The sequence below is a fragment of the Malania oleifera genome, chromosome 13 (assembly GCF_029873635.1).
Source record: "Malania oleifera isolate guangnan ecotype guangnan chromosome 13, ASM2987363v1, whole genome shotgun sequence".
NCBI classification, from domain to species: domain Eukaryota; kingdom Viridiplantae; phylum Streptophyta; class Magnoliopsida; order Santalales; family Ximeniaceae; genus Malania; species Malania oleifera.
In genome coordinates, this window is record NC_080429.1 from 78,310,394 (window position 1) to 78,335,748 (window position 25,355).

At 35.9% G+C, this 25,355-nt stretch overlaps 2 protein-coding genes across 9 annotated transcripts; one reads left to right on the forward strand and one right to left on the reverse strand.

Annotated features, from left to right (window-relative positions):
• Window positions 1-357: 357 nt before the first annotated feature.
• Window positions 358-9,024, reverse strand: LOC131146581 (putative AC transposase). Of its 8 annotated transcripts, XM_058096248.1 has the most exons (6): window positions 8,441-9,009; window positions 8,265-8,353; window positions 7,716-7,788; window positions 3,736-3,957; window positions 2,502-3,373; window positions 358-1,524 (listed from the first exon to the last, which is right to left on the reverse strand). In XM_058096248.1, exons 2-6 carry the CDS (start codon window positions 8,274-8,276, stop codon window positions 610-612), a joined length of 2,094 nt encoding a protein of 697 aa, XP_057952231.1. In that variant the 5' UTR covers window positions 8,277-8,353; window positions 8,441-9,009; the 3' UTR covers window positions 358-609. The 8 variants fall into 8 exon arrangements, with proteins under 8 accessions (XP_057952231.1, XP_057952232.1, XP_057952233.1 ...); XM_058096249.1 differs by having other exon boundaries at window positions 8,265-9,024; XM_058096250.1 differs by having other exon boundaries at window positions 3,736-3,900; window positions 8,265-9,009.
• A 10,356-nt stretch (window positions 9,025-19,380) lies between these two features.
• Window positions 19,381-20,124, forward strand: LOC131145918 (uncharacterized). Its single transcript, XM_058095093.1, has one exon. The coding sequence runs from the start codon at window positions 19,381-19,383 to the stop codon at window positions 20,122-20,124; it is 744 nt and encodes a 247-aa protein (XP_057951076.1).
• Window positions 20,125-25,355: the final 5,231 nt, after the last annotated feature.

Consider the following 25,355-nt stretch of genomic DNA (forward strand, 5'->3'; position numbering starts at 1 on the left):
TGAGTAAAATTTTGAACTTTACTTATATTCGGAGAAGACATTGAATTTAAATTTGTATTGGATTTCGATATGTACTATAAACTTATAATTAAATTAATCTAAATCCACCTAAATCCAAATCCAAATCTAATATCCAAAATTCATACTCCCAATCGCAACATAAGTTCTTTTACAATCCACTTATCCACACATTTAAATCCAAGCCACAAAATTCATGCTGCTAAACACAACTCTAATCTTGTCAAAGCTAATGGTAACTAAAATTGAATAATCCAAAATTGTGCTTATTTTGGATCATCCCTGTGTGTTTCCATTTTCAAAAAAAAAAAAAAATGTAATTAGGATATTATGGCTAGGTTTTTGTTAAGCTGCCTAATGTTGGAAGCGTGTTTCCCTCTCGCCATTGAAAGCAGTTAACAGATCGTGTCCCCCTCTCTAAGCTAGCGTTCTTTCAAATTCTGAACCTGTACAACAATACATGATTTTCTACCCATACATATTTACAAAAAAGAGAGGTGGAAAAAAAAAAAAATACACAGGCACAACCCCATTTTGTTGCGGTGAATGGAAGCTTAAATGTAAGTATACTTGTTCCCTGCTTTTCTCTGGTCATTTTTGTTTCTTGTCAGAACCAGTAGGGCCATTATCTACAGCAGCAGCAGCTGCCAACCCCATCAGCCTCTCATAGTCTATCTCAGTTGACTTGAACTTCAGCTTCATTCCTCCTTGAGTCCATGATCTAATACAAAGCAGGGGCTGAGTACTACAATGTGGCATAGAAAGCCGTTGCTTGTCAATCTCGTCGCCTTTGCTGGAAAACAATTCTTGAGGTGCCACAGAAGTTGCCTGAACGGCCAAGAAATCTCGAGCCATCACAGAGAGGCGTGGATAGCGTGTGCTGTTGACCTTCCACCACTCCAAAACATCTGTTGGTATTGGAGCCGGAGGCTCTGACAGATACTGGGTGAGCTCATCAGTGGCCGTGCTCATGCTTCCTCTTCGTCTTTTTCTTGCAATTTCCTCAGCAAAAGCATCACTTCCTCCATCTTCAATCTCTTGAACCCCGTAACTGTTGGTCATGGATGGGAAGTGGGTGGTAGAATAATTTCTCATGAAATGGGTTCTGGCATCTTCTAGATAGTTTTCCAAGTTCAGGCACTCTGGAATGAGCTCAACTTTGATTCGAGGATCAAGAATTGCTGCCATATAAGTAAATATGTTGCAAACCTGGCTGTTATAAGTCCGGGCCTTCTTGGCCATGTCTTCAGTGGCATTCTTCAGCCAGTCCGGGCTGTGACGGGAGTCTCTGCAGGCAGTAATCATCTCAGAAATGTGATCCATGAAGAAGAGAACCAAGCCAACCGTAGGTAGCTTGTTTTTGCACATATTGTTTGTCATCTTGTGAAATGGTTCTAGATATGAATGCATGATACTAACTGCATTCTTCTCAACACTGTTGAGGAGCATCCTAGCACCCAACCTCTCATCGTGCTTTCTGATAACAGCATCCATAGACTTACTAGCCTATAAGGAAAATAAAAACCAAGCTCATTATTTATCAGTCAACAAACCCTTTCCTATGCTGAAATAGAATACGAAAGCTGTTCTCAACGCTTCCTGTAAGTTTGTGAAGTTGCCAACTCTTGTGAGACAGACAAAACTCATATAAGCAGGTGGACTTTACTGAACACTCATAATAACAATCAAAAAACAGTGAAGTTAGCAGCAGGTTAATAAAATGTGAAGATTGTGATTTCTAATTATGAATTGATGTCATTACACTGCCAGTGTTGCAGCCACTGCTCACCACTCAATGGTAAAATTATTAAGCAATGTAGATTACCAGAACGAAATTGGGATGTGCAAAATGTTTTTCATGCCTCCATCATCACATACACTTTCACCACTTTATGTCTGTACATATTCTTTAAGGCAGCTGACTTTTGAAATTGACCACTACTTACTAGGCTTGACAGAAAAATCTTTTGGCTTTCCTAAGGAGGCATGTTTTTCTTCTTTTTGTTTTTCGGTTTTTGTTTTTTTTTTTTTTTTGAATATTTCATGTAAGTTAATCATATTTTACCTTTCTTCACTTTTCAAAGCCAAAAACAGAAACCACCAAGAACATCAAACGGCACTAAGCTCTGCCAACCGCTGAAACCCTTTTTGACAATTAACATATTTAACTTTATAAAGGGTGAGGCTTGACCCAATGGTAAGGGTGCTGAAACCCCATGGAAACCTTGTGCACTGAGTGATGAGTTCTACCATTTTTCCATTTATTCCTTGATAGGATACTAACTAGAAAAAAACAGTATGCTTATAATTTTAAGCGACGAATGATTCATTGGCATATATAAGTTATGCAACAGGGATCAATTTTAAGTATGCTCTGGATATTCATAATGTTATATTAATTGGATAAAAATTTAAGTACGCATTTCAAGCAGTTTTCTTACATTTTAATCCATAAGACCTGGAGGACATAATCAATCAATTACCTTGCGCACAATGTCAAGCATCTGGTAGTTGCCACTCCACCGGGCTGAAGCATCAAGAGGAAATTTCCAACTACCTTCTTGGTAAGCTTTAGTTAGTTGAGTAAAATTCTCTGAAATCTCTAATGATGAATTCATTTCTAATACAAACTCCCTTATCTTCGAGATTACAGCTTTTGTGGTTCTTAATCCATCATCTATGATCAAGTTCAATGTACGAGCAGCACATGGGAGGTAGCAGAAGGGCCCTAATTTCTGACCATCAATGTCATCCTTCAGAGTATGGCATGCATGCATGGCACTCTGACTGTTATCATGGGTGCAGGAGAGGACTTTATTGTGAATATTGTACATCTTGAGAACCTTCAACAGGGAGTGGTAAATCTCAGGGCCCTCACTAGGGTAAGGTATGTGAGAAATATCAAGAAGAACCTTTTGAAGGGACCAGTTTTCATCAATCCATTGACATGTTACACTCATATAAAATATCTGTTCATAGGATGTCCAGAAATCAAGTGTGACTGAAACCTTAGAGGAAACTTGTTCCAATGTTGCCCTTATGTCTTCCTGCATGCTCCTGAAAACTTCACATAACACCGCTTGGTATTTCTCACCAGGCCATAGTTGTACTGATGGATTAAGAAATTTAAAGGAGTTTGCAAGCCATTTTTCCTCCAAGGTCAAGGGAGGAAGAGAAGCTAAAATGAGCCACTTAATGATTAACCAATTCAAATGGTCGTAGTCAACCTGGGTTGGTTTCCCTTGAGGTTGATGTTTCTTGGTTACAGTGGTGGGCTGTGGAGCAGAATTGGTTGCAGAATCCCCAGATTTGTCATACCCTGGATGGCGATTACTAAGGTGCCTTCCCAAATTGCCTTCACCAGCAAAGGAAATTTCAAAAGTTGAATAATTATAAATAGTTGGCCACAGTACAATGGGCTCAAGCATACATAAGCTCCCTACATGCCAAAAGTAGATTGACTCAAAACAACAAAAGTTGAAAGAAAAGGGAGAAAGAACTTTGGGAAAACCTGTTTTGAACTAATCCACTTTTATGACATCTCAATCTCATGTAGGCTTGAGTGTCCCGTCACCATCCTAAAAAACACAACCATTTATGTGGATTTTATAAGAAAAACTTTATCTTTATTTTGGTTGACCTTATATTTTCAGAGTGAGGTATCTGTTTTGAGAGAGAAAGGACAACTAAAAACAAAAGAAAGCATACAAACATTACCAGTGGCAGTTGCAATAGAATAGGTCTGTCCGCAAAACTTGCACCTCCGACTTTTTCCATCAGGAGCTGTCTCAAAAAACTTGAGGTAAACTGATGTCATTGTCTTCTTTCTAGGTTTCGTTGCAGGAGTAACAATTCCTTTTTCAGAGGAACCCAATCCAATATCTATTGGATCAATGTGTGGAATGAGTGCAACATCCATAATGGATTTGGGATCCATATCTAACCAAAAGAGAGAGAGCGAGACAGAGAGAGAGAGAGAGAGAGAGAGAGAGAGAGAGAGAGAGAAATCATAAATTGAAAGGAAAAAATAGTATTCAAATTCTTAAAAGAGTAACAAGGGAAACTGAATCAGTCAGAAAATATAAGGTCAATATTAACATTACAAGTAAATGAAGAAATCTATTTTTTAAGTCAATTTCAGTTATTTCGTTATTACTCCATGAATTTATTATCAAATTTCCTTTTTTCTTCTATCATCTATATAGAGGTTCAGACCAAGCAATAATCCCACTTGAAGGAAAGGTCCTTCCATTTGACTTAACGAAACTAAAAACTGAGGAGGGTGCGGTGGTTTAGATGTGGGGGCATGGGAAGAGAACATAGTTAGTCCTTTAATTTATCAAGCCTAGACTCCAGCAGCTTATTCATATACCCATTTTTCTCAACGAACTTCACAGTGCCATCCTGCTGAAGTGACAATTTTCACTGAACAACAACAACAACACTAAGCCTTAAGTCCCACTAGGTGGGGTCGGCTATATGAATCATTTTCTGCCAATTTATGCGAACATGGACAATTTCTTTTGACAAATTTAGGGATATTAAATCCTTACTCACTATCTCATCCCAAGTTATTATAGGTCTACCTTTACCCCTTCTACTGCCCCCCATAGTAACTAACTCACTCTTCCTCACTGGTGCACTAGGTGGCCTACATTGCAAGTGTCCATACCATCTAAGTCGTCCTTCGATCTATAAGAGTTACACCTAACTTACCGTGAATATGTTCATTTCTTAATTTATCTTTTAATGTTATACCACTCATCCATTTAAGCATTCTTATCTCAGCAACTCTTACTTTTTGGATATTATGTTTCTTCGTCGCCCAACATTCCGATCCATATAGCATAGTTGGTCTTATAGCTGTCCTATAAAACTTCCCTTTCAATTTTAAGGGTATTCTACGAACACAGAGCACACTTGAAGCACTTCTTTATTTTACCCAATCTACTTTAACTCTATGTATAACATCATCTTCAATTTCTCCTTCAACTTCAATAATAGATCCAAGGTATCGAAATCTACAAGTGTTATTTATTTCTTCACCATCAAGTTTAACTTTATCTCCAATATTCCTCCTATCATTACTAAAATTACATTTCATATATTCTGTCTTATTTCTACTTATCCTAAAATCTCTAGATTCCAAAACTTCTCTCCATACTTCTAACTCAACCTCTACTCCGTCCCTAATTTCATCAATTAATACAATATCATCTGCAAACAACATACACCATGGAACCTCCTTTTGAATACTCTTAGTCAATTGGTCCATCACTAAAGCAAAAAGATAAGGACTCAAAGCAGACCCTTGATGTACACCTATGGTGATTGGAAATTCTCTAGCTTCTCCATCTATAGTCCTTACACTAGTCATTACTCCATCATATATATCCTTAATGACATCAATATACATACTACATACACCATTTTTTTTCTAAAACCCACATAGAATTTCTCTAGGTATCCTATCATAAGCTTTCTCAAGGTCAATAAATATCATATGCAAGTCCCTCGTCTTTTCCCTAAACTTCTCCATTAATCTTCTTAAAAGATATATAGCTTTTGTGGTAGATCTCTCAGCATAAAACCAAATTGATTTTCGAAGACCTTTGTTTCTAACCTTTATCTTTGTTCAACTACTCTTTCTCATAGTTTCATCATATGACTCATACGTTTAATTCCACGATAGTTATTACAATTTTGAATATCACCTTATTTTTGTACATAAGTATTAAAGTACTTTTCCTCCATTCATCTGGCATTTTCTTAGTTTTTATAATTGTATTAAATAAATTAGTTAACCATATAATTTTGTTATCACCTAAGCATTTCCAAACTTCAATTGGAATGTTATCTGTTTCCATAACTTTCCCATTTTGCATCTTTTTTAGAGCAAACTTAACTTCGCTAACTCTAATTTTGTGAATAAATCTCATATTTTTAGTCTTTTCCTCATTTGACAATTCTAAGTTTAAACCTTCTATTTGGTTTTCATTAAATAACTTACCAAAGTAACTTTGTCATCTTTCTTTAATATCTTCGTCCTTAACCAAGACAATATCATTCTCACTTTTTATACATTTTACATTTCTTAAGTCTTTACTCTTCCTTTCTCTAACTTTAGTAATTTTAAATATATCTTTTTCCCCTTCCTTTGTATCTAACCTATCATACAAATTATTAAATGATTTGTATTTAGCTTCACTAATGGCCCTTTTTGCATATTTTCTTGTCTCCTTATATTTTTCAAAGTTATCCCGATTTCTACATTTTTGCTACGTTTTATACCAAATTCTTTTTGTCTTTATGGCTTTTTGTACATCTTTATCCCACCACCAACTTTCTTTACTACTCGAGAATCTTCCTCTTGATTCACCTAAAATCTCTTTTACTATCTTTTTAATAGAACTAGTTAATCTACTCCAAAGAGTATTTGTATCTATCTCATCCTTTATAGTGCAATTCCCATCTTTGATCATTTTATTTTTAAATTTTATTATATTTTCTCTTTTTAGGTTCCACCACTTAGTTCTCTTACACTGGTTTATTTCATCTTTTTTCTTCCATTTTTTAATACATATATCTAACACTAAGACTTTATGTTGTGTGGTTAGGCTTTCACCTAGAATAACAAGTGACAATTTTCACTACTTGAGGAAATTCAATATGAGATAACCATTTCAAATCCTACTCTGGGCAGTCATCAACTGATTTCACCCTTCTAGATTTTCTGTTGCATCTCCATTCAGAATAAAATATGTTACTGTAAACAACAGGACTATTGAACCATGTTCATTATCCAATTTTGTGCTACCTATGATGTCAACCAAAAAAGTCTCTCAAGACTTGTATCTTTGCCCATGGTCCATGAAAAGCAATACCATTGCCTCTTGAATCCCCCTCCTGGCTCTCTTTCACTTCCGCAGGTGCATCTTGCCCAGGGTATTTCAGAGGAACCTACATTATCTACAGTACTGCCCTACACGTTAATAGAAAAACACACAATAACAAGAGAAGACATTCTCAATGAACCCACTGAAAACAAAAGAGTTTTGAATTTCAGTAAGCAAGACTTCTGGCCAATTCCACCCCTTTCTGAAATATCAGTAATTTATGTCCCTGTATTAAAGTAACAAAAGGGAAAAATAAGGGAACCACATTTAATGGTATTAGCATAATTCAGTTATCAAAGCGTCACTAAAGTTCTCTTTAATAACCTTGAATTTATTAGTAAATACACAGCAACAACGAACTCTGCAAATATTGAAAAGTATTATTATCAAATTTCATCTATCAATCACCTTATTCAACGTGTCAAATTGATTTATTGTACTATCATCCTCTTCTTTCCACTTTCTCAACATCGTTGGGACTTTTATATATTTTACTTTAACATGGCCCTCAAACTTTAGCAGTTCTCCTTCCAAACAAGGGGCAATTTCAGGTTGGTTTCTCTCATTTTATATCTTCACGGTGTTTTACAGATACAGGAACTTATCAGCAGAACTGTTAAGCGATGAAATGGCCACCAATAATCTGTTCAAAGCCAATTCTTCATAGTTTTCCAATGCCAAAATGCAGATCCTCAGATCATAACTGTCTTCTGGCATATTTGAGCCTTTGAAGTAGCCATTCACACACACTTTCTACTTTAGAAATAGCAAACAGTAAACATGATTTGTCAATAACAGTACCTTTTATGCCTTTGAAAGCATTATTTACATTCCATTCCATTGGGTTCCCCGTTTTCCCGCTGACTGTTTCTGTCTGATGGTCCAACAGTAAAAGTGAGAAAAGCATTTCATACAAACATAAATTTGCTAAAACATGCAAAATCGGAAGATAAACCAAGAGATTTGAAGCATGAAACACCAATGAGACAATTAAACACCATGCCTACGCATTCTCTTGTTTATTATTAAAAGCTGGGAATAAACACACTGGTCATTTTCCAACTGCTTCCTACAAAGCAAATTTCGTAAAAGAAAATCAAATAATATAGTAAATACTTCCGAGAAAAGGAAAAAGTTCCAAAATACTGACGGAGTGAATTAGATTTAAAGCCGAGTGGAAGAATTTGAAAAATTGAACAATCTTTTCCATGTCTTATTTTCACAATTTTTTTTCTTGAACACCATCCAATCACAGCGTAATGAGCTCTAAACAGTGAGCTAATCAACAAAAATTTTAACATAACCACCGAGTACAATCATAACTCGAAACAAAATATAGCAACTTGGTACCTCGAAATTCATAAGAAAAAGAAGCTCCGAAGACAGTGACAGCAGCAGCGATCAATATCCCTCGTAGCCTTCGTCCTACGAAACACAATCTGCCAAGAACCACAAAGCGTCGAATCGGCACACATGAAATTGGGGCTTTTCCGGAGAAGATGAGAGATATTCACTGACTCGCTCACCATGGATCATTCGACACAGCTCTTCCCTCTTCTCCTACTCCACCCCGAGAGCATCGGATAAAGGAGCAGAAACAGTTTACAGACGGTTCTACAGGAGCCGAGAAAAACACAGAATTTTTTAACAGAGTGAAAGTAGGGAGAGATGCAGGGGGGGAGGTGGAGGGAGGGAAGGAGATTGAAGCCAGCTCTGGATCTAAGCCGAGCGAGGAGCGAGGAGCGAGAAAACGAGGATAGAGAGAGAATCAGATCAGCTTTTAGTTAGAGAAGAGCCGCGACTCCATAGATCTGAGCGGGTATGGAGTCGATGACGACGCCGTTTCGAGACGGCTCAACGCAGAGAGAGAGAGAGAGAGAGAGAGAGAGAGAGAGAGAGAGAGAGAGAAGACGGGACGGGACGCCGATGGATAGGGATCTCGGTGTTCTGCTGAGTTTCAGGTGAGAGAGAGACGCCCTTTTGACGGCTCAACGACGCCTCCGAATAGCTTCACTTCGCTAAACGGAGAGAGAGAGAGAGAGAGATGTGGCGTTGGCTCAGCGGCTAGCGGGTCGGGTGGGTTCACGAGACTCGGGTGCCGAGTCTCCGAACTCCGAGCCTAGCTTAGTTTATTATTTTATTCCACTCTTTTAAAAAAAATAATCAATAAATAAAAATTATATAATATAATTTTAGTTTAGGCTGGGTCAGACGTTCTGTGTGGTGCGTTATGGGTGTGGGTGGGTGGCGGCTCAGAGTTGGACGAGAACGGTGGCCCAGCCAACTTGGCGACTCACTTCCCAGCCGTTGAGCTCACTCTTCAAATCAAACGTTCCAATTCCGTGCCTCCTTCCTGCATTGTGTAATTGCACGCGGGTAATTTTGCTTTGTGGGAAATATTTTTTATAATTTTTTTATTAAAGTTTAGATTTTCTTTAAAAAATTATTAATATATTTTCTCAATTAAATTTTTTAAGATTTAAATATTCTAAAAATTAAATGTTAATGGAGATCTATAAAATTTTTTATATACTGCGAAATTTTTAAAACTTTACGAATTGTTCTTATTTTTTTGTTAAAACTCAATAAAGAACAATTTCTTTTACTCTTTATTTAAACCATAAAATGGAACAATAGGCCCTGACATGTTAGTACCACCATGCAGAATAAAGGAGTTATTGCATATGATATAATAAGAATATTTGCTCTAGTTAAAATTATTTATATAACATAATAATTTCATATATATTGTTTATTCTTTATTTTATTTTTTTTGTAAAAATTTAATGCATGACTTCTTTCAATGATCATATCAATTATTGTAATTTTCTAATAAATGCATATACATTTTTCATTTTTTTCTATTTTTTTTATTAAAAATCTTAATATATGACTCCTTCTATAAAAATATCAACAATCCTAATTTTTAAATTGTGAGTCGCTATCTAGACTCTTTATAATTATTAGTTTTTTTTTCACTAAATAGTCAATTAATGAGCTCTTATTTTTAAATAATTTTAATTTTATTATTTAAAAAATAATTTTAAGTTAATAAATGATGTTAGACATTTCATAATAACTTTAGAAAATATTATAGCACATATCTATTTTATTTTGGGACATAACTTTTATTTAGCATTTGTATTACCATCGCATTTATTTTATTTTTAATCAAATGAGTTTTTTAGGTTTATACATTTCACAATAATTTTTATTGAATTTAATTTTTTGTAGAAATTTTTTATCCAACTTTTAGAAGATAATAATATTTTATATATAAAATGATTTATACTGCTAGCTTATTTGGTTTTTCTACCAAAAGAAATTTCTTTCTTTACATCTAAACATTAATCTATTTAAGATAAACTTTCTAAATGTAACTTCATCTAGTTTTAGTTAAATTTATTTTGTGTAATTTTTTTTCCAAACAATCGTATTAGCATTACTTTTTGTCACTCTACCAATCCATGCAACAAGATAGTCTTTATCCTTTTGTAGCACTCCTACTTCTTATTCAAATCCAAAAACCATCACTTTCTTCCTTCCCTTCTTTTGTGATTTTTATATTTCTATTATTCCTAATCCATTTGATCCTATCTCTTAAGGTTTTCCCTATTTGATAGGGAACTCTAAAATTCTACAGAGGTAAATGGGTTAATCCCAAGCATTCAACACAGCACACTTTCCATAATTTACCATCACCATATTTCTTTTGCAATATTAATTCCAATTTTTGATAAAACATCTTTTGGTATACATAGTAAGACCTCATCTCACAATATACTAAAGGATTAAGAATGTTGTCAAAGAAATCACTGTTGTTGCCCTAGATTTCAAGAATCATAATCATATAACTCATGAAAATGATGTAGATGGCTCGAAACATAATCACGAGACTTCACTCCATTGTTGCCAAACCACATACGATTTACCAATATTGATTTGGTTGAATTAACATTTGGGCAGATTACAATTGCTATTGGCTGAAGGACTTGCTAGAGTCCTTATGTCTGCGCAGGATCAGTCAAATGGGACTATCTTAAAAATCCTTAAGGACAATCTGCTCATAGAAGTGATAAGGTGCCCAAATTTGAACTATTTTTCAGGAAGGGTAATATGTCTACCATTAAGTATGTGGCTAGATTTTAGTACATTGTGTTAAAGGAGGGTCTAGTAACTATATGGAGCTTTGTTAATTTCCATCCTTATAAAAAATTTAGCCTAAAGTTGATATATGTTATTGTTGCCAAGGTCCATCAACTCATGGAAAGACATGGAAGACTTGTTTCACAAGCATTTTTGTGACGATCTGCTTAATTTCCACATTTTTTTTTACAAATAAATCAATATCACAAATCTCAATAGATCATAATCCCAAAAGCCTAAGCAATAGGAAACATACAATTATATACATATCATTATACCATACATCACAATACCAGAGATACTATAATCACTGTATATATATACACAACACTCAACTCAAAAAAATGTTTTAGGGCCATTCCCACAAAAATACATCCAACCCTATCAAAATACTTACCATTCTAGAAGGGCAGCTCTACCGTACTAGACCAGCGGGGCTTTACCCGCTCTCCTATCAGGGGCTTCTGAAAAGTTTATAAAATTTTGGGGTGAGACACCTCTCAGTAAGGGAAATAAACTAATACCAATGTGTGGCAACATGAGTATTTCGTGTTATACATACACCATACAAACATATTCAGTAACTGTTTGTCAAATCTGGGAAAACATTTATATATATCAGCAAAACATGGCAAAATATACTGCATTTTCATAAACATATCTCATCTCATATAATAATAATAACACAAAAACATTCCTGGTAGGTTAGTTGGTTGTTGTCATGTATTACCCTCACATGATTAGGTTGTGTAGCTCGAAGGTGGGACCTAACAATGGTTGGCTGACCACTACCAAGTCAAAAGTACAGTCTGTAAGTCTGATGGGTCTGCCAGACCTGGTCCGTACACTAGGGGCGCTCACACAGTTCTTAAAAACCACATCTATCATCCAATCTCACACCACTCCGTACAGCAGAGTTAACACAAATATCATGATCACGAAGACCATGGACACATAGCAACGATACCGTGCAAGTGCTAGTCTAGACTAAGCCAACCAGGTTCTGATATCATATATTATATACTGAAACTGTGATACATAGATATTTCATATCATTAATTATCAAATCAATTATGTCATTTTACATATATACGTATATCATGAAAATCATTGGCCCATACGCCGGTATTACACATTTTATCATAGCTCGGCCCGTACGCTGGCAAATCATATCATAGCACAGCCTGTACACTAGCAAATCACATCCATAGCTCAGCTCGTACACTAGAAAATCATATACATAGCTCAACCCGTACACTGGCAAATCATACACATAACTCAGCCCATACGTCGGCAAATATATATAAAAATCTCGACCCGTACTCCGGTTTTACACATTATAAAAATCTGTGTCATAATCACATTTTCAGAAAACAATATTTCAAAACAATTTCTACTCATGCCACACTAAACAAGTTTTTCATATATTCAACATACCATCATTTTCAACAGTGTTTTCTCAAATATAAATCATATGTATGAACATATTTACTTTCCTAAAATCAAATGTTATATATATATATATATATATATATATATATATATATATATATATATATATACATTTTTCTCAAAAAGAACTAGCTTAGTTTATCCCCTTACCAGATTCCTGAAAAGCCCCTAAAAAATTTGTCTCACATCCGCAAGGTTCTCAACTCAACACCCTGGAAACAACATTCCCCAGAACTAAAGTTCAATATTTCTAAGAATATAACACTATCTACAACTACCAAAAATCCAAATATTGAGTATAAAGTCTTACCCTGGATTTGGGATGGTTTCCACTTTAGCCCCACCGACTATCCACTCCAGCAAACTTGCAGAGAACTTTCCCAGGAGCGTCGTGGTGGCTTCAGATCGTCGAACCAGTGGAAATCCGGCCCAAAATCAAAGAGAGAAGGAGGAGAAACCGTATGGGGAAGAGAGAGAGGGATTCGGCGCAGAAAAATGAACTAAAAATCACGTTTAACCCTATTTATACTACGGTATTCGTCGACAAGCCACATCACCTCGTTGACGAGTCCTACAGAAAATTCGTCGACGAAACCCACTCCTCGTCGACGAAACCTACTCCTCGTCGACGAAATTCAGACTACCCAAAATATCTCTCGGTATTTCCTCGTCAACGAATCTTACCTTCGTTGACGAGGTCCGCTTATACCCTCGTCGATGAATCCCCTGTGTTCGTCGATGAGGCCCTAACAATTCCTTTTTGGTTATTCCTTCCAAAGTGCAATGTCGTCGACGAAGTCGACTGCTTCCTTCTTTTTCCGGTTTCCATTTCCCTTTATTTTTATTATTTAAATACCATTATTCTTTGGGTCGTTACAATTTTTATAAAGCTGAACTTAAGATTCAACTAATGATTTAGCAAGGGGAAACAACACTGATGTGAATGGTGTATTCCCAAAAGGGGGGTGAATTGGGTATTTAAAAATTCTTCCTAGGTTAGGCATTTTCAATCTTAAACCACAGTTAGTATTTCATAATTTAGGGTCTATCTAAGCAATTACCAATTCCACAAATATTGAGATATGCAAATATTTAAATCATACACAATAGTTTAAACATAGACATGCAAGTGCTGTAAAATAAAGAGTATAGGGAAGAGAATAACACAGCTATTTTTATCGAGGTTTAGTCAATCCTATCTAGTCCTCGCCTTAAGCTAACCAGCAGGAGGATTCCACTATTTGCTCACTTAACCAGGTGGAGTGACACCATTTACAATACTTCTTACGAGGCGGAGTCACCTTAGCTCATATTGACTTTTTAAGTCTGATCCTTGGTTTTGATCATGACAAACCGCATGATACTAATGTGTGTGCCTAAGTACTTGAACAGGTTAATCATTCAGAACACACACATGTAAGTGAAGTGAAAGTTAAAAAGGACTTAAAGCATATAATCATAGCTGATTCCATGAAGAATCAAGGGCAAAAGAAGAAGACATTTGTTTTAATTGTAAATGCATTTTGGTTTCATAATTTGTTGGGTTTGTAATAATTATGGTCTGTAATAACTGCATCTTATGCATAATAGGTTTATGCTCAAATGACCATAGATTGACCTTAGGACCCTATGCATATAAATGCAAAATCCCTTAAGGCTAAAATGTCACATCTATACAAATAGGGATAAAACTTAGGATCAAAATTAAGGCCAAAATTATGCTTCTAAATGGCCTTGGTCGACCGAACCAAACTAGTAATAACTAGCTTGGTTGACCAAACAGTCTTTTGGCTGAAAAGTCAAAAGTTGACTAAGCCTCGATTGACTGAACCCCAAGCAGTGTAAAATCCTTGGTCGACCGAACCGGTCAGAAGTCCACATATTGACTTCATGCAGTCGACCATTCTGAAATGAAATATCGTCCTAAGTCGACCGAACTAACACGTGTCTGACCCCTCAACTGTTCGGCCGACCATTTGTGCAGTTCAAATTGGCCACAGTCAATCGAACCACATGAACGGTCAACTGAACCCAAGTCATGGTCGACCGAATCTACAAAGGGTTCAAAATCGCCTTTAGACGGTCGACCAAAACCCTAGTTCAAAAATACCACGGTCGACCAAACTTAGTGATATGGTCAACCAAACCTCTCTACTTGCCAAAATTTTTACCATGGTAAAACAGGGTTAAATTTCTTTAACTTTAATTAAACATTTTCAGAAATACCCATTGAGTCCCAAATGGTTATATTTTGATGAGTGTCTATATATACACCCCCATTTGTCTTAATTAGCGAGGGATTAGGAAAATCATTAGCCAAAAAGTTCTCTGAAATTCTTTTTATTTATACTACTTATTTTGATGAAATTCTTTCAATCTTTGAAAATATATTTGCTCATTCTCCTTATACTTTGATTTGAAAATTTTTTCTTGAGGAGAATCATTTATTTATACTCCTTGTTTGCAAATTGATTTCAACCTCAAAGGGAGTTTGATTTTTTGATTATTGTGTATATTTCCATTCATCTCCAAGCATACAACTCTCATTTTGCATAATCTTTTGAAAAATATTTTTGAGGGTTAGCTTAGAGAGTTTTTCCCATAGTATTTCATATTGATAAATGTTGATTGGGAAAACTCTATATTTGCTTGAGATCTTGCATCCTCATTGCAAGTATCTAAAGCTTGCATATTTTTATTGATATATATCATATCTTTGCAAGCTTTAATCCTAATCTCTATTGAGCATTATATTGAAAAATATTTATTGAGAATATTTGATTAGGATTTCCAAGTTCCTTTGATTATTTGTCAATTATAATAGCTTGAATCAAAAGTCTTACTCACACATACATTGATATGTACAAAATGTTGTGAGTTGATATATCACTTGACCAATCTCACCTGGGCATAAATACTATTATTTATAAGTGCATTAGTTATTGTTTGTGCATATCGGTGCATATCTGCTTATTATAGAAGCACTGTAATTGTACACGTTAATTGTACCCAAATTGTTATATCTATTGTATTCCAAGTGTGACCTAAGGGGGTGTTGATCTAACCCGTAAGGATCGGTTGCAAAGGTTGAGGTCAACCCTGTAAATGTGACCTGAGGTTTTCCTTACCTTGTGAGGAGAGGAGTGTTGTAAATGATGTTGCTCCACCCAGTAAGCGAGCATTAGTGGAATCCTCTTGCTTGTTAGCTTGAGGCGAGCACGTAGGTTGTATTGGTCGAACCGTGATATCATATCGTGTGTTCCTTTATTTTCCGCACTTTAAATTTTTGTACATGTATGTTATTATTTATTGTCTTGATTATTTTACATACATGCTTTGAATGATTGAGAAATAATGAGTCTACTATAATTGTTTTATTTATCTGCTCAGTTTATTGTGTTAGGTAATTGGCATATGTTTAGAAAACCCCTAGGTTGTGGTATACCGCTTGTGGATTTGAACTTAACCGAGGAGAAAATTTTTAAATACCCAATTCACCCTCCTCTTGGGAATACACCAATTCCAACAGCTCAATTCCCCAAGCTGAACCAAAATTATTTCTTCTTACAAGGCGGAGTCTCCTCAGTTCACTTACCGAGCGAAACCAAACCTCTTCTTATGGGGTGGAGTCTCCCCACCTCACCTAACCGGATTAGAGTCAAACTGGTACACCTTACACGACGATGTATTCCTCCTCAAGCCATGCCTGGAATACAAAGATAATAGTTTTTTGTACAAACAAAATGCTTCTGTAAAAGCAAAATGTACAAATTAAAGTTCTAAAATGCACTCTCAGATGATATGAACTAAGCTCAATAGAGTAAGGGTATTTTTCTCAAGATGATTTTCCCAATCTTTGAATGTAATTTATATGATGAGTGCTTCAAAAATTTAAACCCAAATAAATTTCTCCAAAAATATTTTTCAATAAAAATGTAGGAGAACCTAGGGTTTTGCTTTCAAATAATTTTTACCCAAAGAGATGTATATGATCTTTGATAAAATGTTAAGTGCAATGACCCGGAAAAAAAATGTAATTAATAAAAAAAATAAAAGAAAAGGAAAGGAAAGAGAGAAGGGAAGAGAATGGAATATTTAAAAAAGGGGTGTCAGTGAGAACTCGTCAACGAACCCACTGGCCTCATCGACGAGCATTTTTCTTTGGTCCGTCGACGAGGAGTTACCGAGAGGGTTTGAGGTATTTTGAAACTTGTCGACGAACTCATAGTCTCATCGATGAGTGTTCTTCATGGGATCGTTTACGAATCCACGTGTCTCGTCAACGAGTCTCTGCCTATAAGTAGCAATACCTTTCATTTTTTAGTGAGAAAATCACCTTTCTCTCATTTCTCTCTCTAAACTTCAGCCCTTCTACCTTCTTACTACGATTTCGGCCCAGATTTAGCCCGATTCAAAGATCGGAAGCTACCACGAGACTCCTGGGAAGATTCTCTACAACATAGGCAGAGCAGATTTTTGGTTTGGAGTACTTTGGAATTATCCCAAAATCAGGGTAAGTGAGATATTTTAGGATTTTATTATTATTTTGAAATATATATATATATATATATATATATATATATATATATATATATATATGGAACCTAAGAAGTATTAAATGAGTGTTTTTTTATTAGATTTGAGTAAGTTAGGAATTTTGGAATACAGGGTCTCGTTTTTGTTCGGTTTAGGTAGGAACTTGAGAAGCAGGTAAAGGGAAATACTTTATAACAATTTTCTATTAACTTTAAATTGGTTAATTTGGAAGTATAAAATTCTATATATTATGGTATAATTTTCTGAACAGTGTAGGTATTGAAAATATTGTTTTTGATTATATATTATATTGGGAAAAATCGTGTGGCATGACAAAAACTCTGATAATTAAATGGTTGTGAATACTGCAGAATTTATGATTTATTGTGTGATTGTGAATACTATTTGGGATGCGATTTTTGCTTAATTGTAAATACTGGTTGGTTGTGTATACTGTCTGATTATGTATACTATGGTAGATGTGTGCATATGCTTGAGTGGTTGGTTTTGTTTTTGATTTGTATTGTGGTTCATGTAAATTACGATATAGCGTTGGTAGTGGTATGAGGATGTCATTATAACATACCTGATATAACCGTCATATAACGTTGGTAGTGGTATAAGGGGGTCGTTATATGGGTGTTTATATTGGGGGGGTAAAACATTGGTAGTGTTATGAGGAGTTTGTTTCACCTATTTACCATGAATATGGTGGTATGTGTTGTATTTTGTGTGATGATTAGTCATGTGTGGACCAATCCTGTGTGGACATGTATTTTATATGGATTAGAGTCCTGTGGGATTGTGAAGCATGTGATATAACATGTGTGGTTAAGAAGATTATGTAATAACCTGTGTGGTTGATAGTCCTATGTGGGCCAGTCCTATGTGGACGTTGTATTATGTGTGGATATGGACCCTGTGTGGGTGAGATTGTGGAATGTGTAAATCCTGTGTGGATTGATTGTGATTTGCGTGTATATGTGTGGAACTCTGTAAAATGATTGACATTGGTTGCATGTAACTTTAATTGCTTATTTATTCATAGTAAAGTAAAATTCTTCACCTGTGGGCTTGCTTAGGAAGGCGAGCGCTTTGGTAATTATCTGTGGATACCAGAGCATATGGAAACCACTTGTATAGGCAAGTGACCTTCCATATCCTCAGAGACTTTACCTGAATACATAACCCGAGGGCTTACTAAGAAAGGTGAGTGTCCTGGTATTAGCACTAGAGTAGAGGAAATCTACTTGTATGGGAGGGTAGATTTCCCTATTCTCGGGAATTATCAATAAAAATAATTATGTATGTGTGTATGTGATTAGGTGACAGAGAAGTAGATGATGATGTGATTAAGAATGCATTTTCTCAGCTGCTATTGATAGTGAAATACAATTGTATGTATATTTTGTAATTGTATATCAAACACTTCAACCACACACTGTTGTAACTTATTTCTTCCTTACTGAGAGATGTCTCACCCCGACGAATATTTAATCTTTTCAGGTCTTCTAGGTGATCGAGCTTAGAAAGCTCCAGAGCAGGATAGTTTTGTGAGTAAATAAAAGAACGGATGTGTGTATAGACTGCGTTTAATATTTTGTCCTGGTTACGAAATATGAAATTTGGATGTACCTTTTTATGAGTTTGCATATGTAAATATAGTACTCTGGTATTTTGTTTGAGATTGTTTAATTAAGCTCTTCTGTGTGAATGATATCAGAGACGTGTGGTTGGTTTCATAACACTCCGGGCCCCACGTGGCTGGTTTGGGGCGGTACAGTTGGTATCAGAGCATAACGGTCTTGTAGTCTTTAGGATGATTAATACCAGAGTATAGTTTGAGTTGGATAAGGGTAGGAATGGGTAGATTAAGGTACTGATAGGAGTTTGAGTTTGTTTTGTAGCTTGGAGGAAGAAATCTCTTGTCGGACTTTTGTAATTTTCTAAATCAGTCAATGATTTCAGAAAATCATGGTAAATCCATCGATGGTGAAGTTTCCAAGTAGAGAAACTGAAATTTGGAATTTCAATTTGGAAGTTAAGATGATTGCGAATAATTGAATATCGGATGATTAATTGAGGATTTAGATATTAAATTGGTTTCATGTGTTTATGATTATGTCATATATATTAAGATGTAGAAATTCTAAACTTGCCTCTGTGATATATATATATATATATATATATATATATATATATATATTCATGGATGAATCCTAAGGGCAAAGGCGTGGATGAAGGAGGAGGAAGCGAGTTAGGAGCTTCCAACGGGGATAAAATTGACACCTTTTGATTATTGCGAGGAATAGCTCATTAGGTTAGGGAAGATATGAGACGAGACTTCGGGGGATCAAGCTACCCATCAGTACACCAGAGTTGCAAAATTGATCAATTCATCCGCCTGAAACCCTTAAGTTTTGAGGGTGGGACTGACTCGATTAAGGCTGAAATGTGGATGCAAGAGATGGAGAAGATAATGGCAGTGTTGAATTGCAATGAGCAAAAGGTTCTTTTTGCCACCTTTCAGCTGGCCGGCAAAGCTGAACGGTGGTGCCATGTGGTAAAGCTATTGAAAGAACAGCGAGCAGTACCTATAGCAATGACCTGGGGTCATTTCAAGCAGGTCTTCTACGACCGATACTTCCGCGTTACCACCAGGACTGCGAAGGCGGAAGAATTTTTCAACCTGACTCAGGGGCGTCTCACTATTCAGCACTATGCTACTAGATTTCTAAAACTTTCTCGCTTTGAACCTTCCATGGTTCCAAATGAATACCAAAAGGCAAGGTGGTTTGAAAGGGGCTTGAATAAGAGGATTCACGAGCATATGGCGTGTTTGCAGATTCAGGATTTCGCAGAACTGGTGGAAAAAGCCATCGTGGCAGAGTCAAGTCTGCAGAGAGGTGCAGAGGCATCAGAACGAAGGAAAAGGCATGCGTCTCCTAGTCCTTATGCAAATGTCAGACAAGGGTCATGGAGGGGAGACGGAGATGTTGTGGGTCAAGGGTCGGAAAGAAATGATCGAGGACATCAGGGCGATTCGTCACGCCCCCACTGCCCTAGATGTTACTAGCGGCATTGAGGAGAATGCTGGAATAGGGGTGTCGTGTGCTATAGATGCGGAATATATCGTCATATAGCTTATGAATGTTGAGAACCGCCGAACAACGCACCAGCTCCAGATCAGAATTAGAGGAACAACCCAGTGCCTTGCGATGGCAGTGCCTCGACACATGTTTATATGTTGGGTACACCTAAGGGGGACAACACTAAAGGTGCAGGTAATATGTCTACGTTAGCACGAGTATTAATTTTGTTTGACTTTGCATGATTTGATGTTGCATATGTTTGAATTGATTGAAATGTATGAATATGGTTAGTTAGCTTTTTTAGTTATGAAAATGGGTGATTAACGAATTTCGAGGATGAAATTTTCTGAAGGAAGGGAGAATGTAATGAACCAGAAAAAAATTTAATTAATAAAAAAAAGAAAAAGAAAGGAATTGAAAAAGGGAAGGGAAGAGAATGGAATATTTAAAAGAGGGGTGTCAGCGAGAACTCATGAACGAATCCACTGGTCTCGTCGACGAGCATTTTTTTTGGCCCGTCAATGAAGGCAATGTCTCGCCGACGAGGAGTTGCCAAGAGGGTTTGAGGTATTCTGAAACTCGTCGATGAACTCATGGTCTCGTCAACGAGTGTTCTTCATGGGATCATTGACGAATCCATGTGTATCGTTGACGAGTGTTTCTTTTCTCTCGTTGACGAGAGGGTTTGAGATATTTTGCAAGACATGTGTTCTTGGAAAAAAAAAAATAGGGCAAAGTTTAGACCAGCTATTCACAAGACAAAGGGTATTCTTGACTATGCACATTCAGATGTTTGGGGCCCAGTTAGAGTTTCATCAAAGCGTGGAATGTGTATTATGTGAGTTTCATTGATGATTACTCACGGAAGGTTTGGGTGTAACGACCTGCTATTTAACTTGGTTTTTTTTTTTTTTTTCATACTATAACATTTATAATGTTCTGATACCAAACTATCAACCTAAGCAGCAAGAAGCTGAATTCATATAACCATATCCAAAATATACAATACCAGAGTGCTAAAATGTTCCCAAAATATACATGTATAGCTGTTCCCCAAAATACCCTCAACTGGGCTAGGGCTATACAGAAATACTTCAAAAACATACTCACTCTCTACTGACAGGGCAGTACTGAGGCCCCTATATTTGCGAGCCTAGTCTGCGCGCCGACCTGGATCACCTGAAAAATGTTAAAGTAATGGGATGAGCCAACACTCAGTAAGACGAAATATGCTATTGCTAGTATGTGGTAAATGAGTTACAATACTATGAAAATCTATTACTATATAATCATGTATCATTGAAACTATAAAATACAATACCAGCAATATAACCATCACCTTTCTCCTATTGCTTAACATTTCTGTACTTTTGGTTTCTACTCAAAATACTTCTAATATATATATTTTTTTCTGTCTCTGTAAATCTGTATAAACATAAAAATAATTGAAAACTTCCCTGTAGATAATTGTGTGTCATGATTCAACCCCTCATGACAGGGTTGTCTAGCTCGAAGGCGGGATCTACCCTAGCTGGTCAACTAGGAATAAATCGCTATACTCCATAGGTATGATCAGCCCTCCTCAACCTATATCTGATGGGGAGTCTGTCCACTCGTGGGCTCTATATGATCGACCTTTATACCACGTATTATCTGAATAGGTGGTTGCACTCTATATACTATATATAGCTATGGTACCGTGCTTTATAACTATATGGTCCAATAGGGTTTGATACTATATAATACATCTCGATATATAACTATCCGTTTTACCATAATTCTGTAATAACTGTATAAACCATGACGCTGTGATAAACTGTATCTGTATCAATTGTAATTCGAAAATGAGCTGTAAAATTATATGTCATGGTATTGTAAACTGTATCTATATCAACTGTATTTCTATAATAAACTATAAATCTGTATAATCATGGTATTCTAAGATGCTGTAAAACATATTCACTATCTGTATATTCTATATAACATACTCTGAAAATACTGTAAAACATACTTTTGTACTATATCTATATTCTCATGCCACACAGTAATTTAAAACATATTAAATATACTTGATAAATTGTATCAATTCTTGCTATGAATAATAATTTGGTATAAATATATATACTACACTGAAAATCATACTAAATTTGCCTAGCATAGCATATTTCCCTTACCTGACTATTAAAAACCCTTATCGTATACCGGTCCTACCCCCGCAGGGCTTCCTACATGACACCCTGAAAACGACATTCGCCATAACAGAATATCAATATTTCTTTGCTTACATCATTTCCTACAACTGCCAGAAGGCCAAAATTTGACTAAAAGGCCTTACCCTAATTTTGGGATGAAATCCAACTTCGTCCCACCGACGATCCGCTCCAACAGTCTTGGAGAGAACTTCCCCAGGAGCATCGTGGTGGCCTCAGATCGTTGATTCGGTGACTGACGGGGCTGAAATCGAAGAGAGATGGAGGTGGAGCCGTAGGAGAGAGAGAGAGAGAGAGAGAGAGAGAGAGAGAGAATTGGGTGAATTTCTGCGCAAGAAAATGAGCTTAGCACTATTTATTTTGCGGCCTTCGTCGATGAGCCACGTCATCTCGTCGACGAGTCCTGTAGAAAGTTTATCGATGAACCTACACCCTCGTCGATGAATTTTAGACTTTCAAAAATCCTCTGTTAGTATCTTTTCGGCGACGAAACTTGCCCTCGTCGACAAGACCCTCTTGTACCCTCGTCGACGAATCCCTTGTGTTTGTTGAAAAGGCCATTAGAAAATCCCTTAGGTTATTATATTCAAAATGCAATGTCGTCGACGAAGTTGACTGTCTCCTTCTATTATTGTTTCCATTTCTCTCCCTCTTTATTATTTAAATGTCATTATTCTTCGGGTCGTTACATTCTCCCCTCTTTATAAAATTTCGTCCTCGAAATTTACTATCTACATTACCTTCTACCATCTTATAAAGGCAAATGGTCTACTTATTTTATTACCTACCCTCACTTATGGCGGAGGAATACCATGGTTACATGGGTAGTTCTGGGAAATTACAAGTATAAAAGAAAATTCCCCCAAAACCAAAATACTACCTATCCTATGCACTACATTACAATGACATTGTACAAAACAAAATTATCATTACTTAAATTACACATCACTTCCATTACCCACTAAACAAGTGGGGGTATTTCTGTCTAATCTCGCTTTCAAGCTCCTACGAAACTTCTTCTATCACGTGATTCCTCCACAGGACTTTTACTAGCGGTATCTTTTTATTACGCAATTCCTGTTCTTTTATATCCAGGATCTGTACTGGAGCTTCCTCATATGCTAAATCACCACTGAGTTCCAATTCTGCATAGCTAATGATATAGGAAGGATCTGGGACGTATTTCTGTTGGCCTTACAAGGCTTAAAACCTTGTTATCTTGTTTTGATGCTAACAAACAAGTGAAATTTAATGTATTTGTGTGAGTAATGATGTTTCAGGGCTCATATATGAGAAAGCAAAGGTCAAAGTGCTCAAGAGGATCAAATGAAACTTAAAAGAGTCCAAGCATGTATTTAAAGATGATATATTAAACCTTGAAGAATATGAAGACATGAATGAGTTGTTGAAAGCCAAGGCATATTAAAGTCCAAAGAACCAAAGAAAAGCAAAGTGAGAAAGCTCAAAGAATATGAAAGCTTGAAGCTTGAAGAAACAAAACATAAAGACTCAAGAACCTAGAATGAGAAAAGTTTTAGAAGTTTTCATGTAAGTACTTTAAATGTTTAAAATATCGCTTGCAATATTTTGAAGCTCTTAGGTTAACTTCTTGGACCTAAATACCTTTTAAAATATCTATAAAATAATTTTATAAAGTCAAAAATTATTTTAAAAAGGTTAGAGTCATTTTTGGAATAAAAAGCATTAAAAAGAGTTTTTCCATTTGCTGTCAGTTTTTATATAGATGCATTGAAGTAAATTTTTCTCTATCAAAACCTCATTATTTTAAAAAGTGTTCAACATGAAAGTTTTAGTATTTTCTCTTAGCTTTCATTTGACACTAAGAACACCTAATTTTGAGTTATACATAAAAAGTTATAGCTAAAACACTAAAGCGGATCACTATTGTCAGACAGCTGAACACTGTTCACGGGAGGGACTTCAGATGACTAAACAACTGACTTCAGTCAACTGAAGAATAAGTTCAGCTAACTGAAGTATTTCCAAAATAGGCAGAAAGTTGCAGCAGTGAGTTCAGTCGACTGAACTTGTGACTTCAGTCAACTGAACTTGCGACATCAGTCATCTGAACTCTAACTTCAGTTGACTGACCCTGTATCTAGTTTAATTTTTTAAGGGTTTAAGGAACTTTAGTTGACTGATCACGACACTTCAGTCAACTGAACACTGTTCAATGGGAAAAAATTTTAAAACTCTTGTTTTTTAAAATATAGCCGTTTGAGCTCTAAACTTTCTAAAATTTTGGGAAACTCTCAAAGGAAACTTTTGGAACATGGAAACAAGTTTGAAAGCCTATAAATACATGTTTTTGCAAATCAAAATACATCCAAGAATTGAAAAATCTGCTTGTAAAGCTAAAAGTACTCTTGTTCTTCAAAAGCTCTCTTGTTCACTCATTGAAAAAATCTTTTGCTGAGAATTCTGAAGTGCTGATCCTTCTTTCTCTGAGTTCTTACTTCTAATCCTCTTCTAAAAAGGATATTGGTGAATTCTACGCTTGAGCTTCATTGTATTTCATATTGATATTTTACATTTAAAGTATATTGTGATGACCCAAAAATATATATATATATATATATGATTAAAGTACAATAATAATAAAATAATAATAGTCATTAAGTTAATATCAATACAGAAGTGTTTTTCTGTAGGATCCTTGATTCCATGTTTGATGCCTAAGAAAGACTTTGTCTTAGCGAGTACTCAGAGACCATTGCGGCTCAGTCGCTCCCTGGAGGTCGGCCTGGTCAAAATGGAATTTCATAGGATAAACAGGATAGACACTGTTTGTACACGTAAATAAGTATATATACATGAAATAGTGTTTTGACAGACATAATTTGTAGAAATACATAATAAGATGATAATAATATAGGTATCATATGTGGGGCCCACAAGACTATGTGGGGTCCACATGAGTCCCGGAGCCACAAGACACTATTTATATACGTAAATAAGTACATAAAATAATGTTTTAACTGATA

What these genes read in the sequence shown, in the direction of transcription:
- LOC131146581 (XM_058096249.1), bottom strand. An exon ending in TTCTATTGCAACTGCCACTG is followed by an intron (nt 3,374 to 3,735) that starts GTAATGTTTGTA and finishes TTGCTGGTGAAG; the next exon opens with GCAATTTGGGAAGGCACCTT. An exon ending in TGCTTGACATTGTGCGCAAG is followed by an intron (nt 1,525 to 2,501) that starts GTAATTGATTGA and finishes TTTTCCTTATAG; the next exon opens with GCTAGTAAGTCTATGGATGC.
- LOC131145918 (XM_058095093.1), top strand. Translation starts at nt 19,381, where the DNA reads ATGAGACGAGACTTCGGGGGATCAAGCTACCCATCAGTACACCAGAGT.